The sequence below is a fragment of the Manacus candei genome, unplaced genomic scaffold (assembly GCF_025592945.1).
Source record: "Manacus candei isolate 608988 ecotype Guabito, Panama unplaced genomic scaffold, ASM2559294v1 h1tg000062l, whole genome shotgun sequence".
Classification (NCBI taxonomy): Eukaryota; Metazoa; Chordata; class Aves; order Passeriformes; family Pipridae; genus Manacus; species Manacus candei.
The window spans coordinates 2,726,647-2,742,272 of record NW_026138110.1 but is presented as its reverse complement, the minus strand read 5'-3'; the positions used below and the strand labels follow the sequence as shown (position 1 = coordinate 2,742,272).

General features: G+C 37.9%; 1 protein-coding gene across 11 annotated transcripts in view; it reads right to left on the bottom strand.

Annotated features, from left to right (window-relative positions):
- BLTP1 (bridge-like lipid transfer protein family member 1) overlaps nt 1-15,626 on the bottom strand; it is a 91,075-nt gene that overhangs the window by 11,168 nt on the left and 64,281 nt on the right. For 4 of the 11 annotated variants that reach the window (XM_051804933.1, XM_051804934.1, XM_051804936.1 and 1 more), the window contains 17 exons: nt 15,223-15,320; nt 14,751-14,936; nt 13,822-13,990; nt 13,123-13,334; nt 11,665-11,863; nt 11,016-11,075; nt 9,550-9,776; nt 8,836-9,039; nt 8,500-8,630; nt 7,882-8,005; nt 7,293-7,402; nt 6,384-6,474; nt 5,900-5,962; nt 4,073-4,317; nt 3,206-3,421; nt 2,738-2,918; nt 1,649-1,841 (listed from right to left, as the gene is read on the bottom strand). In XM_051804933.1, coding sequence (XP_051660893.1) covers nt 1,649-1,841; nt 2,738-2,918; nt 3,206-3,421; nt 4,073-4,317; nt 5,900-5,962; nt 6,384-6,474; nt 7,293-7,402; nt 7,882-8,005; nt 8,500-8,630; nt 8,836-9,039; nt 9,550-9,776; nt 11,016-11,075; nt 11,665-11,863; nt 13,123-13,334; nt 13,822-13,990; nt 14,751-14,936; nt 15,223-15,320 — 2,709 coding nt within the window. The remainder of the gene's footprint in view (nt 1-1,648; nt 1,842-2,737; nt 2,919-3,205; nt 3,422-4,072; nt 4,318-5,899; nt 5,963-6,383; nt 6,475-7,292; nt 7,403-7,881; nt 8,006-8,499; nt 8,631-8,835; nt 9,040-9,549; nt 9,777-11,015; nt 11,076-11,664; nt 11,864-13,122; nt 13,335-13,821; nt 13,991-14,750; nt 14,937-15,222; nt 15,321-15,626) is intronic. The other 7 variants (XM_051804938.1, XM_051804939.1, XM_051804937.1 and 4 more) reach the window with 7 other exon arrangements.

Sequence of the window (15,626 nt, the reverse complement as noted above, 5' to 3'; positions counted from 1 at the left end):
ACAGCTGACTGGAAATCAAAGTGGAATTAGGAAAACTAAATGCACAAGTCTGGAAAGAATGTCAGTTCAAACAGAGAAAAATACATCAAAAACCAAAACTGTAAATGGCAACTCTACTATATTTATGCAAAGAATAACTAAAGATTCTAAACCAGCATTTTTAAAGGCTTATACTATAAAAGTATTAAATAGTTCATATTTTATAATTTTTATAACTTTTGAACTTTTATAAAAGTTTATACTCTGGAACTAGCCAGAGTATAAACTAATAAAAAGGTTACTGTCTTGTAAATCTGTGGAAGAGGCTTGAATCCATGCTCACCAAAATATAAATATGCAGAGAAGATATTAGTACCAGCTCCATTACTGTCTCTATGAAATACAGCTATTAGGATTAATAGATATAAATGGAGATATGGATTTTAAATTCTCCAAGAAAAATATCCAAACTACTAATCCAAACTACTGAAATGGAGCTTAAAAATCCTTTTATTTGCTAAAAAAGCAAGCACTGAATTTTCATTCTCTGCAAACTATTCTGCCTAGTGCTTTTACTGGAAACCAAAGACAGTAAGACAAGGTGGTTTCCATTCCAGAGAAATGGTTTCCAGAGGAAAAGCACTATTTAATAAAAGTGGTATAAGCAACAATAAATGTGTTTGAAAACAATTCTGAACTAATAAATACTTATAGAAGTACATTGCATAAAGAAATAAAGTAAGTACAATCCAATCCCTAGTTTGGGGAGACATTTATATTATCATACAGGTGCAATTCCTGTAAGCTCCCCACTAAATGAAGAGCTTACAGCCATAAAACCAGCAAGACTCAGTAACTGGACATGATATGGTAAAAATTCAAAGGCAGAGATTAGAAAGAAGATAGGAAAGTAGAGAACAAAATTGAAGAGTAGTAGCATAAACCATCACACAACATCTGGTAATCATAAAGAAGATGGTCACTTAGGGGAGTAAGAGCTAATGGTTTAACAGCATGGAGAATTGAGGAAGGTGTCCCCATTTCACTGTTCTCTCCCAGCAATTCTGGTGATTTTATAAGACAAAACCCCCACACACCAACTTTCAGTTATTAATTTTGCCTGCTCGTCAAATTCTGACAAATTTTCAGCTTTGTATTTCAAGCCATATCCAAATGCTGAAGGAGAGAAAAGTGAATGTCTCAGAAATTGGAGGTGCAATCTACATGGCTCTAGATCTGACACGATGTAACGACACGCTCCTGCTTGACAACAGGAATCACTGGAGATAAAACAGAACTTTTCAGTTTTAGAACTCAAGTTCCTCCAAATCACGGTTATATAAGGGCCTGCAAGAGTTTACAGATGTTTAAAATTTGCTTTCCAGCATCATTCTTTTGTTAAATGAGAACAGGGAGAAGGCAGTGACAGGCCATCACGGGGATACCGTGATTATGGCAGAAACATTACTGAGACTGCTTTGGCAAACAAAGTCTAAAAATGCAGCTTTATGAACTGCATTATTGTTTCTGGGATCAGCTTTCTGCAGCCAAAGTTAAGGCTTGATAAACACAGAGCATCAGGTAAGGTGCAGCCAGATCCAAAGCCAGTAGATTACACCAAGGAAAGATATACATCCATGACAGATTCAGAAAGTTTGTCTATAAGTACCTGATGGGATGGGTGGGGGTTGGGGAGGAAGTAAGGTGTTAGTCTTGCTGTGGATAGTGCTAGATAAAGGAGGAGATGTGGCAGTGTCTTTCATACCATACAGCTTGGACTCTTTGGAAAGAGTTCTTGGCAAAGAGGATCCTCGGGAAGTGTTTGGCGATTCAGTCTTTAGAGTCTTAGAGTTGTAGTGCAGCTGGAAAGCAAAGAAAGATCAATTTACTTCACACAAAGAACTCAATTTCTATATAACCACTTGGTGTCACTACTTCCCTTCAAAATTTATTTGTTCTCATTATTTACACAAATACCATTGTAAAATACATCACCTTCCAATTCATGTCCTACAAATATTTATATCTGAAAATTTAGTACAAAACAAAAAAATCAGTTAACAAACTCTAAAAAAAAAAAAAATTAACTGAAACACAGAGAACAGGGTAAAGTAATTATTTAGGAGCAATGCCTAAAGCTTGCTTCTCTGCTCTGTTGTGTCTCATGCATCCTGTGCCACCAACTATTTGTTCCTGTGCACACAGCTTTCTTTCTGTTTTACTGCATGGTGGAACTGTTCCACTACTAAACACAGGCATACAGAAATCTGCATTTAAAAAAATAACAACAATAATATATTTCAAGAGTTCACACCTCCTCTTTGTGCATAATACAGTATCAGTGAAAATACATTACATAACAAAAGCTGTAGAGAATGTTTAATTCTTCCTAAATTTGACTAAAAGCAACAGGCAGGACATGAGGTGTAACTGTTATCCCTGAAGACAGCTTGGAATCCTGGAAAATGGACACACAGTCTTTCCATATCAAGAGACTAAAAGTCAAGCTATTTCAAGTGAAGAGCATTTGATTTATGCTCTGTTTGAATTGCATGAAGTTTCCATGCAGCAGTGACTGACTTTTCCTGTTTTTACTCCACAGGATTTCAAATCACAAAATACAAGAACATTTCTGTTGTGACCCTTTCTTACTAAGATCTAGAAACAGTGACTGAATAAACAAGGGAGTGTACAGTTTGATGGTGTTTGAGAGAAAACATTGCCATTGCTTCCCTGCTGAGTTACACCCTCCCTTTACCTTTACATCCACCCCTGGAATATAAAACACTGTTGTTTCCACATCACTCGGTTTTGTCTGTAGAGATGATGGCACTTTCTTGCCAGCGAGTAAGTGAGTAGTAGATGCATAATTAGTTTGAAATTTCTTCTTTTTGGAAGGAGACTCTTGATCCAAACTTCTGGAACTCCGATCATAGCTCCTAAAAGAAATATCCTCATGTTATTAAAGGAATTTCCCATGCTGTACACAGGCAGAACAACTGCAACTTACAATGCTGCTATGAGCTGATAAATACTACAAATAAAGTGATGGTAATAAACTAATGCATATTTCTATGTTTTGCAAACAGGTCAGTGATTAGGTGCCATTAATTATCATACAGGTGGCTATAATTTAAATGATGGCAATATCAGAGGAACTCAACAGCTAAAGCAGAATAAAGTACTTGGGCCCTGTTCCTCCTAAGGCAACTAACACATTCCGTACCTCCGTAAACTGATGTCATCGTGCTCTTGCTGGAGCATTGTCGGGTGCAGCACACACTTCCCACAGTCGATTTCCACCCTGATGTCAAGTTCAAAGTCGATGTTTCTCTCCGTGGTTGTGCCAGTCATGCTCCTGTTGGTGGGTGTTGTTGGCCAGCGCTCGGTGAAGAGCTGCTGGACCGCAGCAAAGCCTGTGGTTTTCTTGCGAGAGGTGCCCCTGCACAGGATCAGAACATGGGCATCACATCCACCTGCACAGCTGGTAGGAGACCTTCTTGAACTGTGCCCACACTCAGTGTATCAGCTTTCAAAAACTTTCTGGAAAAGGCCTTATCTGATAAAGCAGCAACACGCTGACCCATATCTTCTGTTAACACGTTACATTTGTTAATATTTAGGGTGTTACAAAAAACTAAGCCTTTCTTGAATTCTCAATCAAAAAGTGAACCAAAAATATACGCAGTAATTTGCATATTTGTAAATATTTGCATTGATGCATGCACTTTATGGAGGTATAATCACTGGATAAAACTGAAAGTTATGCTGTATTTGACTAATCTGTCATTTGGTCCCAATAAAACCTGTTCTGTGCCTCAAAAAAGAACTTCCCAAATTTTTTTATTCTGTTCCAAGCTCAAAAACTTCTAGCAGTTGCCTCCTTTTCCAATCAGAATTCCTCCTTCCCACACAGTCACCTCTGCTCAACACAACCTCCCCTGACTTCCACATGCACCCTTAAGGTAAAATTCAGCATTTCATCAGTAGCAGATTTTGTAGCTTTAAGTGCAATATTTCAAGTTTGAAAGTCTTGAAAGTACACTCAAGTATTTTCTTCACTTCTGTGTTCTGCCTTAGGGCTGTTACTTACGGTGGTTTCTTATAAAAGTATGTCCTCTCTCTTTCGTGGTCATCCTCCTTGTCAGAGTCCTCGCTGCTGGATGACAAGCTGTCATCCCGGCGTCCTTCTTCAGGCTGGAAGGGAATGCCGGGTGAGAAGCCTACTGGAGTTTTGGGTGAAGCAAATACCGAGCATGAGCCTTCACTAGCAGATGAGTAATGGGAGGGACCATCAATAGTTACAGACAAAAGGTCCATTTCTGTCTCCTCTGGAAACTGATTATAGAAAGACAAAAAGAAATTAAGTTTTCACAGATAAGATTTCCATTCAGAACACAGTAGATAGATCTGGAAATAAAGAAGCAAGAGTGCTATGAGAAACTCTCACTCTCAAGTTCCTCATAATAAGGAGAGAGCAGGTAAAGGAATTGCCAGACAGATTATGAAAAAGAAAGCAATGAAAGCTTGGTGGGGAGGCGTTTGCCATTGCCTAGTGATTGATCTGGCAGCTGAAGACGTATCATGCTCTCATCAATTCACAGGATCAGAAGGAATGGAAACATTTAATTTAACAAATATTTGACAGAAAAGAACAAAAGACAGCCAAAATCATCATGACTTGCAGAGGGGTGATGCATCCCAGAGTGTTAGTGAGGTGGGAATGCAGGATGCTACACAGAATGTACGGCACCACTCTGCAGCTCCGGGTTGCGCTCCCGGGCACGCTCCGGCCAAATTCCCAAAAGGAGCCTCCTGTCTCTCACATAAAACACGCCAAAAAGCACCACACAAGCAATTTTCCAACATTAAATTCTTAAAATGCCTGTGAAAAGTATCTGTGAGTGTTAAACACCAGCACTACCTACACAACGTTACTATAGAGCTACACAGTCGTTGTCTGCAAATGCCAATTAGAGCTCTGCTGAAGAACTGTCCTCATACTGTCAGAAAGATATATTTTTTTGAATATTCAGCATTTGATGCTTCTAAGTGTTTCACAGCATTTTGCTATGTCGAAAAAAACTAAGCAAACTGGGCTTATACATAACAACAGGTAGGAGAGCTTTTATATGTGAATATATTTAAATGTGCAAAGCACATTCCCAGCTTCCATTTCTACCTCTCCCTCAGAAACAGGAATTTATTTCCTAGGACCATGAGGTGAGTTAGAAGGGAGAAAAAGTACATTACTGTCTCTTCAGTTTGGTTTTTTTTTACTTTCTTTTTGGCTTGGTTTTGCCTTCGTTGTTCTGTTTTGTGTATGGAGTTTGCTTGGTTAAAAATGAAAAAAAAAAATCTTTACTGTTTCCCTTGAACAAAAAACTGGTTTTGAAAGCAGTTAAAAAATTCTACCATCTGTTCTCAGGGTATTAAGTTTTGGCACATTCCCTACTCCCTATTATTTGAAAATATCTTATTCTGCATTAAATATAGGGATTTCAACAGAAATAAATGTGTGAGATGATGTCCTCCCACCTGGTAATTACTTTGTACTGGTGTTGATTGCTGCAAACTTGGAACACAACGTAACAGATGAAGGCACACACACTAAAATCCTCTTCTAAAGCACATTTCAAGGCTTGACTTAGGTCACTCTACATCAGCCTTGATCAGTGTCCAAGCAAAATCCCACTAATTCATTTTACAAACAGTTTTAGGTCTACATAAGGGTGGAGAAGCACTTTGATTGGTGTTCATCTCATATGTAAAGTAAGCTCCTCTGCTTACTTTACATACTTAAATAATTTGAGATACATTCTGTTTAGCTGAGTGCAAAAGAGATGAAATATTGAAAAGCAGCTCCCTGTGAGATAAATTAGTTTTCTGGCAAAGAATACTTGTTTCTTCTTGGAAATACCTGAAAATACCCTTCCCCTGGACAGCTGGATTGTTGTGCAATCCCCAAAGCTGTTTGATTCAACTTAATTGGAAATGAAAAAAAAAATACATAAATTAAAACAATTACAATAAACTCAGCCATGCAAAACAACATTTTAAAAATGAGAAAACATAGCAACAAAAAAAGAAAATCAACAATTCAACAATCCATTTTAAACAGTCAGAAGGATATACTTGTAAGGCCTCAGCAAACTAATACCCATTTCCAAAACTCTCCTGATTCAATTAATTTGTAAGTTAAGAAACTAAAATACATCTGTCTTGTCACAAAACAAGTCTATCTTCCAAAAACACATCCATAATTTGAGGCACGCACTAATGGAAACACACACACACACAAAACCATTCAGGCAACTCAGGTTTCCTTAGATATTCCTGTCTCAGGAACTTGTGACCAACTGGCACAGGGAACATAATTATATGGCATATAAAGTAATTCTTACAGAATCTTGGATGTTGAAGGTCACTCTTGGCCCAGGAGATGCAGCATCTACACGGATATCTGGGAGGTCTTCACTGTCTCCGAGTCGAGAGCTGTAAGCAAAACCAAACCAAAACAGCTTGTTGGGTTTTACTACAGGATTTTAGGGTCATCCTAACATTTAACAACACAAATAACACTTACAATTTTGTTATGGAACAAAGTATAAAATTTTAATTGATGCACTTAAAGCACGTGAAATACTCCTGCAGAGCTATTCCAATTTGAAGCAAATTTCTGTTATAGAAAGTTCTATTCTCATAAGACCAAAGAACTCTAGCACACCTCTCCACCTTTTTAATTTTCAAATCTTTTTACATTTGATACTTAATAATGCAACTTTTAATTCCAAATTTTGACTGCTTCAGCTGGATCTGCAGAGGCAATAAATACTTTACTAGGAGACGTCATTATACAACTACAGTTGGCTCAGCAGCCATTAAATGATGAAATAAAACCAATGCTGGTTACAGAGGTGAAGAGATGAAGTGAAAATGATCATTCACACACAAAAAAGCATCTCCCTTCCTTCTTCTCATTAAAACAGGCCTTTTAAAGGCCTGCAAATCAAGTGTAGAAATTAGAATTATTACACTCTACCATTTTTGCTTATATACACTTCCTCAGCATGTCTTGAAAGCAGGATTCTGTAGGAAACCCTAAGTTGTTGTAGAAGTGGAATCTTCTCAGAGGTTTCAAAAAATGGAGAAAAAACTCTTTTTACAACACGCCTGCCTTCCAAAATGACCTCTCCTATCCAGTTCCACCGAGTACAGCTGCTGCCTACAGACTCTTAGAGCTGAAGTCCAATGGTTCCTGTGTTCCCTATGCTGCTGTTGCTATCACAGAGCCCAAATTCCCAGCAGCTCACCTTGCTCTGTCCATTCTCTTCAGAGGTGGCCTTCCTGATGCTGAGATACTCTTAGACCGGCTATAGCTGGGTTTGTAGCTGAGACCCCACTTGTCTTTCAAGGAGGCAGCCTAAAACAGAAATAACATTTAAATGCAACAACTGAGAACAAAGAGAAAAACTCTGGAAAGCTAAAATATTATTTTATACAGCTGTGCCAGTAAAGTAAAAAGGTGGTTTTGTCCCCTAATAGCTAAAAATAGTCCCCTAAATAGCTGGATTCATTGGTCCAGCAAGGAATTATTTGTTAATATGTTAAGAGAATGTCTAAATGACATCTTCAAATGCATATTTTCTATTTCTTGTGCGTGTTCCAATAGCCCATTTACATTATACCATCTGTGAAATATCAATTTTCCCATCATTATTATTATAAGGGAGAAAAACCTTTCCCTGCCCCTCCTACAGGTAAAGACGGTGCTGAACTATTTGATGCTTTTTAAACTTCCTTTTCCATTCCTAACATTTTCCTTGCTTTAATCAACATGCAGAAAAAGAAACATTCAACACAAGGGCTACAATATTTTTAAAGTTAATTAATCCTGCTCACCCTCATGCTGGATCGACGGAGCTTTTTCCGAACATCCCGGCGGATATCGTTCACAGCCACCGACTCCAGCTGCTGATAGCGCTGGATTTCTTGATTTATAGTCCCTTCACTTGCCCCTAATTTTCTGGACATAAATCATGGTTGAGTTATCTTACCAGCCATTTAAAAATCTGTGTTGTAACAATGCTTGCCCTGAGAATTATCCAATTTTCTCATTTATTTCAGCAGTTACTTATGACCAGTATCAAATAGAGCTGCAGCAGTATTAGAATAAATGTTTAATCTAAAATACAAAGTTGAGATACAACTGCCCTTTGAATGGTGACAGCAATTTCATTACAAGTACAAGCAGTAAAACGTGTCTCCTCTTCATTATTTAACATGTAATGACCAAGCTCTGTATTCTCATCCCAGACAGATCCATATATAATAACTCTGTCTGGGGGAAAGGGGAAAAAAACCCTAAGCCCAACCAACCATGCCTGTGGAAAACTATTAATAAAATTCACAGAAGTTCAGGTGAAATTTGGGACCTTTGAAATATTTTTTCTTCAGGGTTTTCTCAATTATAGTACAGGAGATTAAAACAGCATGTCCAAGAAGCAAAAACCAACTTACTTTAAGTCATCAATAACTTTAGCTTGCTCATTGAGTTCTCTAATATCCACCAAACGTTTCATGAATTTCCTTCCTCGCTGTTCTCCAGTCTGGATACTGGAAGGTCCCTGCCGTCGGTGATCCACAATCTCCTGTTTAAAATAAATGTCTAATTAACACCTTCATCAAAAATGGGCCACGAGTACGATTTAACAATTGGCAAAGTGAATTTCACACCTCGAAATTTGGACTAGTGCATGCAAAAGAATCAGTTTCATCTCCAAAGGATTGGATTGGATTTTTTCCAGTGATCCAAAGCCCATCATTCAGTTAAGACACACTGTAGCTACTACATACATGTCCCCACGAGCAGGACCTGCCTGCTTTCATATGTGATCTGCTAGACTGGAGAAAATCCTGCTTCGCTGACCCCAAAAGATATTCTACAGGAACAGAGTATCGGTGGTTTGGGGGGCTCAAGCCCAGCAGGTGATTTACAATCCGCTGCCCAAATGTTAGCTTGGGTGCCTCTCCACACAAGGAACCTCCTCCACCTGATTTCTAAACAACAAACAGGAACATTAGTGCTCTGGGATGATGTTTTCACTGCTGGCAGGCAAGAGACACGTAAGATACACATTAAGGAATATCTGTTTAAACGTTTTGTTCTGAAACCAAAAGGCAAGATCAGCAGCATATTGTGTACAAGTACCAAAACAGATTTTTTTTTTAATTTGCTCATGTCAGTAATTTACCCTCCTGTGAAGAAAACCTATATCCAGCCACAGCTTTTATAATTCAGGCACCTGAAGTTATGTGCTGTGTCTGCGTATTTTCAAATCCAGATCAATATTTCCACAGAACATCAGTAGAAACATGATCTGTGATTTCTTGCCTTTGAAATAAGATGTAAGAGAACACAGACACACATTTTTGATTTGCAACAACACTTAAATGAGCCACAAGGAGTAACACGCCAGACTCGGGGGAAGACTAAGATCTCTCCATTTGACCAAAGACTTCATCACACCTTTTCCAATTAGTAGCACTTATTTTGGTTGATTCACTTACTGCATGTATGGTGGGAGACATAGTGTCAACCTCGTCCTCGTCTGAAAGGTCAGCTATGTTTACAGAGTTGAGGTCAGCAATGTCATCGATATCCTCCTCTCCTGTCAATGTCGTGAGGGTGTTGCCCAAAGCGTTCAGTCTTTTCCCAATGTTTGGATCCATGTGGACATCAATACCACACATCTTCCACAGCACATTCAGTGTCCAGGTTCCAGCACTACTACTTTCTGGGGGGGGGGGGAAATAAAAAAAAATTAACTACTTTTTCCTCTTTTAAAAAATCCCTCATACTGAATTATGTATTAATTAGCTAAGACAGTGTTTGTCAGTTACAAAGAACTGTCTTTTCTGCCTGTTCTGAGAAAAACATATTCCACAAGTAAAACACTTGCTGGAAATACTTCCCAGCTCTGAAGTTAGTCTTCCTTTAGCAAGTGAAACATATACACAGGCAGAACTAATGAAAATACATTCCCTTCAGCCAAGCTGATGACAAGGAGAGACCACCTCCAACAACATATTGCAGCCAAATTACTATTCCAAAACAGAATTTCCAACAGCAGGAAACATAAAAGATACCTTTCTGCATGTACAAATGCTGACCTATTTATTCACATCTTGAACAATGATGCTGGAAGATTTTTTATGTGTAATGTGCCTGCTGAAAATCCTGTCTTCCCAGGATTTTTCTAACAAGGGCATCACCTTTCAGCATCAAAATACAGAACTTGCTTTAAGCAGAACTACAAAAGATACTGGTTTCCTTTCTAAATGGATTCAGCTTGTTTGTCATCATTCACAACTCCATGTGAGGTAATTTTTTAATTTTTGGAGCATGTGTTTCATTTTTTTTTCCCCCTCAGCACAAAAAAAGCAAGTGGGGGACAAGGAGCAAAACTACAGGGGCAGGAGACACTGCAGATGCAACAACTGGGCAAAGAGATAAAGAAACAAGCAGCAGGTATGGCGACCAATATAGAGATTTCCAGCTATTTTTGAGGCCTCTGGAGAATGTCCAAACTACTCAGACTGGGAAGAGAGGGAGTTTGGGAAAAATAGAGGTTTCTCTGCAAGAGGTAAGGGAGGAATGGGAGCTCAGGGTGCAAAGTCTCAGCACTAGAAGGACTGGAAGATTTAGCAGTCTCTAGGACAGGAAGCAATAGGACAACAGTACTGTTATTGCAACTATTGTTGATTTTTCTCCCACCAAGGAACAATCACATCTACACTGTGTCTTTTCCTGCAGGTAAAAATCTGAAGCCAGTGTTGCTGATGTGACTCAAAACCTACAACAGCTTGGAAAGGTCACACAGATGATTTTACTGGGAAAACAAGACACTAAGCAAAACAAAACAAAAACCCCACAAACCACCAATGAAATTAAAACACAGTTAAAGGACTCAAACTTCATATTTTATGAATGTTTTATTTATGTAGGACTTGATTTATTAAAAAAGGCATATTACCTGCTGCAGCTTGTCCTGTTGTCCTAGAACATACCTCATAGGTACCATCTGGCACAACACCTACATGAAGGATACAAAGCAGAATCACTGGTTAGGGAGGCAGTAAAAGTAGTTTTAGACCAGCACTTCCAAATCCCACCCTCAGGTTCTTGCCCTCTATAATTAAAGCATGAATGGTGTTGGATTGGAGATTTAGTTTGAATTCCCACTGAATGACTTTTCCTATTTAGTGAAGTGAATCTACTTGGTAACATCCAAGTTTATACCAACTTAATACTGCATAAAAATTCTAGAATTTTCACTGTAATGAAATATAGACAGATATGTATAAAAAATTATAATAATCTGTATTAAACTATTAAAAACTTAGTGGGATCTTATGAAATTATATAAAAGCAACACATCCAACTCTTCCAACGTCACTCAGACAGAACTTAAATTATTACAATGAGATATAAAGCAACATAGTTTATTAATAAAGGAAAACAAAAAGGAATACAAGTTGTTAGATCCATATTATTTTGCTTTCAGAAAGTCTTTTCTTTAAGTTTTTTTGGGAAAGTTCAGAAGTTTTTGAAGTCAAAGGGAAGGGCAGAAGTGCATTTATATCTGAAATAGTACTGTCCAGTATGAAATCACACCCACTTACATGCATTCATGACGAGATCTCCTCTTATTTCTGGTTTCCAGTCGTCCCAACTTGTCTCAAAGCCATCAGCAAAGCGGATACAGAAGTTTTTAAAATGACCTTTGCTAACTAAAGACTCTGAGGAGCAGGCAGTGATTAAGGTGCTCTCAATAGTCAGGACTAAAGCAGAGCCAGTGTCAAGATCTGCGGTGTGGTTAGACTGGAAAAGAAAACCACAGGGACAATTCACTGGTCAGTGCCATGTCAAAGGGATACTGCACGTGTATTAAATGACATTTATCTTTCCATACTGGAAACCTGATCCCCTCTTTGTATCTCCACATGGCCCATGACCACAGAACACAGGATCCATTCTTTTCTCCGTGAAGAGTCACACATGAGCTGATTAACAATGACAAAAAGTAGCTTTAATTTTTATGTGATTTGTTTTGTGCTTGTTTTGATATCTACAATTATATACAGTCTTAAAATACACAGGTTGACTCATTCTTTTCCATCCTTGTATATGAAGATCCATATTTTACATAATTTACTATCATTTGTAACACATAAGAGCATAAAGAGCCATTGGTTTTGTCCACAGCTGCCAGATAGAACGTTCACAATCAAAATGTTATGTCATTGTGACTTCCAGGTTCTTGGCCTCATTACTCCTTCACATTTCTATGTATTGTGACCATTTCCCTCTACGTCATTAAAATGATTCATTTCTGTTCTGGAATTATTCCCCATTAAGAATATTCCCAGTTCAATGTTCCCTTACAGAACAATTTGCATTAACACACTGCACAATGCACTGTGTAGCCATTACTTTAATACAGAAGTTATATTAAAGTTAACTGCACACTAGAGAATACATAATCCTGTGTAACATATCAGACTTACCATGTACTACAATGACACACTTGTTGTCAATGACTGCATTTTAAATATCTTTTCTAACCCAGTCTGAGTTCCTAAATAAAACTTTGAAAAACATACATACATACATATATCTATACCTATATCTATATAGATATCTCAAATTGTTATTCACACTCTCTTTCCTTGGTTTAATTAAACAAAGAGACAAGAGTCAAAACATCCAGTTAAAGCCAAGTTTTCAGAGTTTCTCTACCTATAATCATATGAAAAAGAAAGGATTCATTGGAATTTGTGATGGCAGAGTTCAAGAAATATATTCCACTGAAACATTTTCAAGGACTTTCCAAAGCACTCAGCTCATATGTGGTATAAACAAGAATCCATGACATTACCCCAAAGCACATAAACCAATTGAAACACACATAACCTAATTCTTCTATAAACAAGAAGAATTACAAGCCATGCCACTAGCCTATTTATCAGTCTATGTCTTTTATATTGGTGTGAAGAAAAATTGCATTTATGGACATAAAAGCCATGTACCACATAGAAATAGACATTTTAACAGACTTCTGATAGGTCAATTTTGCTTACCTGAGGTGTGTTTGTGATGGGCAGGCAAATTCCTAAGTCATTGACAGTCAGCTGAAGGAACAGGGTCCCAAAAGCCTGTGCAGAGGTTTGTTGGATTCCAGGCAACATATCTACTACTTCTTTTGTGGCCATGTGAATATCTTTATGTAAAGCCATTCTCTGTTCATTCCAGTTGTCATAAGCAGCCTTGTAGTTCAGCCAAAACAGCACAGCTTGAGGAGGAAACAAGAAATGCTTCATTGAAATCAACACATAGAAAAAACAATAATGCACATTGACCAGTAAAGTTGTGGGGGGTTTAAATTTTTTTTCAGTTTTTCCATTACTTTAAGATAGTGGATGTATAACAATGGACAGACACTCATTCAGGATGCAGTGATCAGGCTCCTGCTGCAAAGGACAAGATGGATAAATCTGATGATTTACCATTGAAATTAAAATACAGAAAGTGCTGCTGCTTTAAGCATTATTCCTTTGTGAAGATTTACAACTACCTCCAAACCATCTGCAAACTAATCACCTCAGCAAGTAGAATTTTTAATGTTTGGAATTATCAACCCGTTGGCACAGAGCAGATCTCCCAAACTTGTCAGCTACTTAACACTTTGACTTAACATGAAATACGAGTTTTGAATAATCAAGGAAAAAAAAATCTTCTTTAGTATGAGGACAAATCTGTAGCAATTGTCTCTTCAATACCTCTATCAAAGGCCACAGGCTGAGCAAAGACAATTGGCCTGTTCAGAGTAATGAGCACAGCTTCTCTGTCTGATGAGCCACTGATTTCTTCTCTTAGAGCATTTCTTAATCCAATTCTTGTCTTGAAATAGGCAACTTGATGAAAATCTGAGCCAGCTTCTTCATAAACCTTAAATGTTCAAAAAAATGGGATGAGGGAAAGGTTTGCAGCAGGGAGGGGACAAGGAATTGGAAAAAAGAAATAATGAAAACAGCAAGTTAAGATCTCTCTTTTCCCCTTTTTCTCCTCTAACCAGGAGAAGGCTATTTGAGGATATTCAATATTTGAGGATATTCAATATTCTTGCATTAAATTCTAATCACAGTGTTATTTTCCTTATTTATCATAAACTGTTAACTAAAATAATTGTTTATATATCCAGATCCTCTGCTGTGACAGTTGATTTATAGGTTTTAAGATTTCTGTTTGTTTCTAGGCATCGCAAAATACTTCCACATCAGAGAACCAGTGATTCTAGGTAACAGCAGGTTTAGGAATACAAGAAGTACAACTGTCAAACCAAGACAGACAAACTAGGTCAAAATGTAGGTCTAGCCATGTTTGGGTCTTCTCTGATCTTATTATTTCGTTCAAATACCCTAAAAATAAAAACAATATCAACAAAAATTTCGAGTTGGACTCAGCAGAAAGGTTATTACTGCTATAAAGGGCTAATAAGTTCTAAGATATTAATAGTATGGGGGAAAAAAACCAAAACAACACCTCCATACTTGACTCCTTCCATCTTTTATGCATGTACACATTTGATACCCACTCCACAGCCAGATCAGGTAAGAACCAGCAGTGTAAAACAGCTCTTGGCTTGGTTATGTAGTTTTTTAATCCCACACTACTAGGAACACCACGTGCAAAGATGTCGAGCACTGACCTGATGTTTAACAATCTGTCCTAGTGCCAGATTTAAATCCACCTGGCACTTCCCAAACAGTTTGAGGTAGCTGCTGCTTCCAGGCATTGCTTTGGTTTGCAGTCTGTTTGAGAGCTCAAGTTCAATCAGTCCAGTTTCAAATCTCACAGCCCGCATGGAGGGAGTTGTGGCTGTCACTTGAATTCCCTAAGGAATAAGGAAGGTACAAAGTTATCAGCATCTGGGTCAGGGACATAAAGAGAAGGAAAATAAAACAAACCACCAACAAAACCAATAAAAACCCTTTTCCACTGTGCAGCAGTAAAAAGAGGATATAATCATTTTTCCCACTTGAAAAGATTACAGGAACCAAACTTAAAGTCTTTAGGTCTTTTTCTTCATGCAGAGTATTCCTGATTCAATAAACTTTGAGATAAACACCCAAAAGCCACTAATGGCATCTAGGGCCACTGTTCTGTCATCATAAGATTACCTTAAACTGTAGGCTCAAGGAGTAAAGAAGAATTTTTGGTTTGTCTCCATCTGTTGTGCCATCATGTTCATTCCAGAGAGGTATCGGCTGCTCCCCTCCTGTACATGTTAAATATACACTTTCAGAGTTTTAACAAAGAAAACATTTTAAAACCAACAGATACAAAGAGGTGAAAGTGAACTAAGCCTCACTTCAAACAGTGATTAATTGAAGATTTGTACAAACAAATGAAGGTTGAATGGAAGACATCAGTGCAGATTCTTATGTACAATTAATAGCTCTCTACTAAGAAGGAAGGCAGAGAGAGTCATGTTCCTTCCTCCTGGGAAACTTTCCACAGGAAGGCTCCAAGCCTGTAAGGAGTAACACCTAGTTTTCCAAAATGTATTATCTGTCCCCTGCAC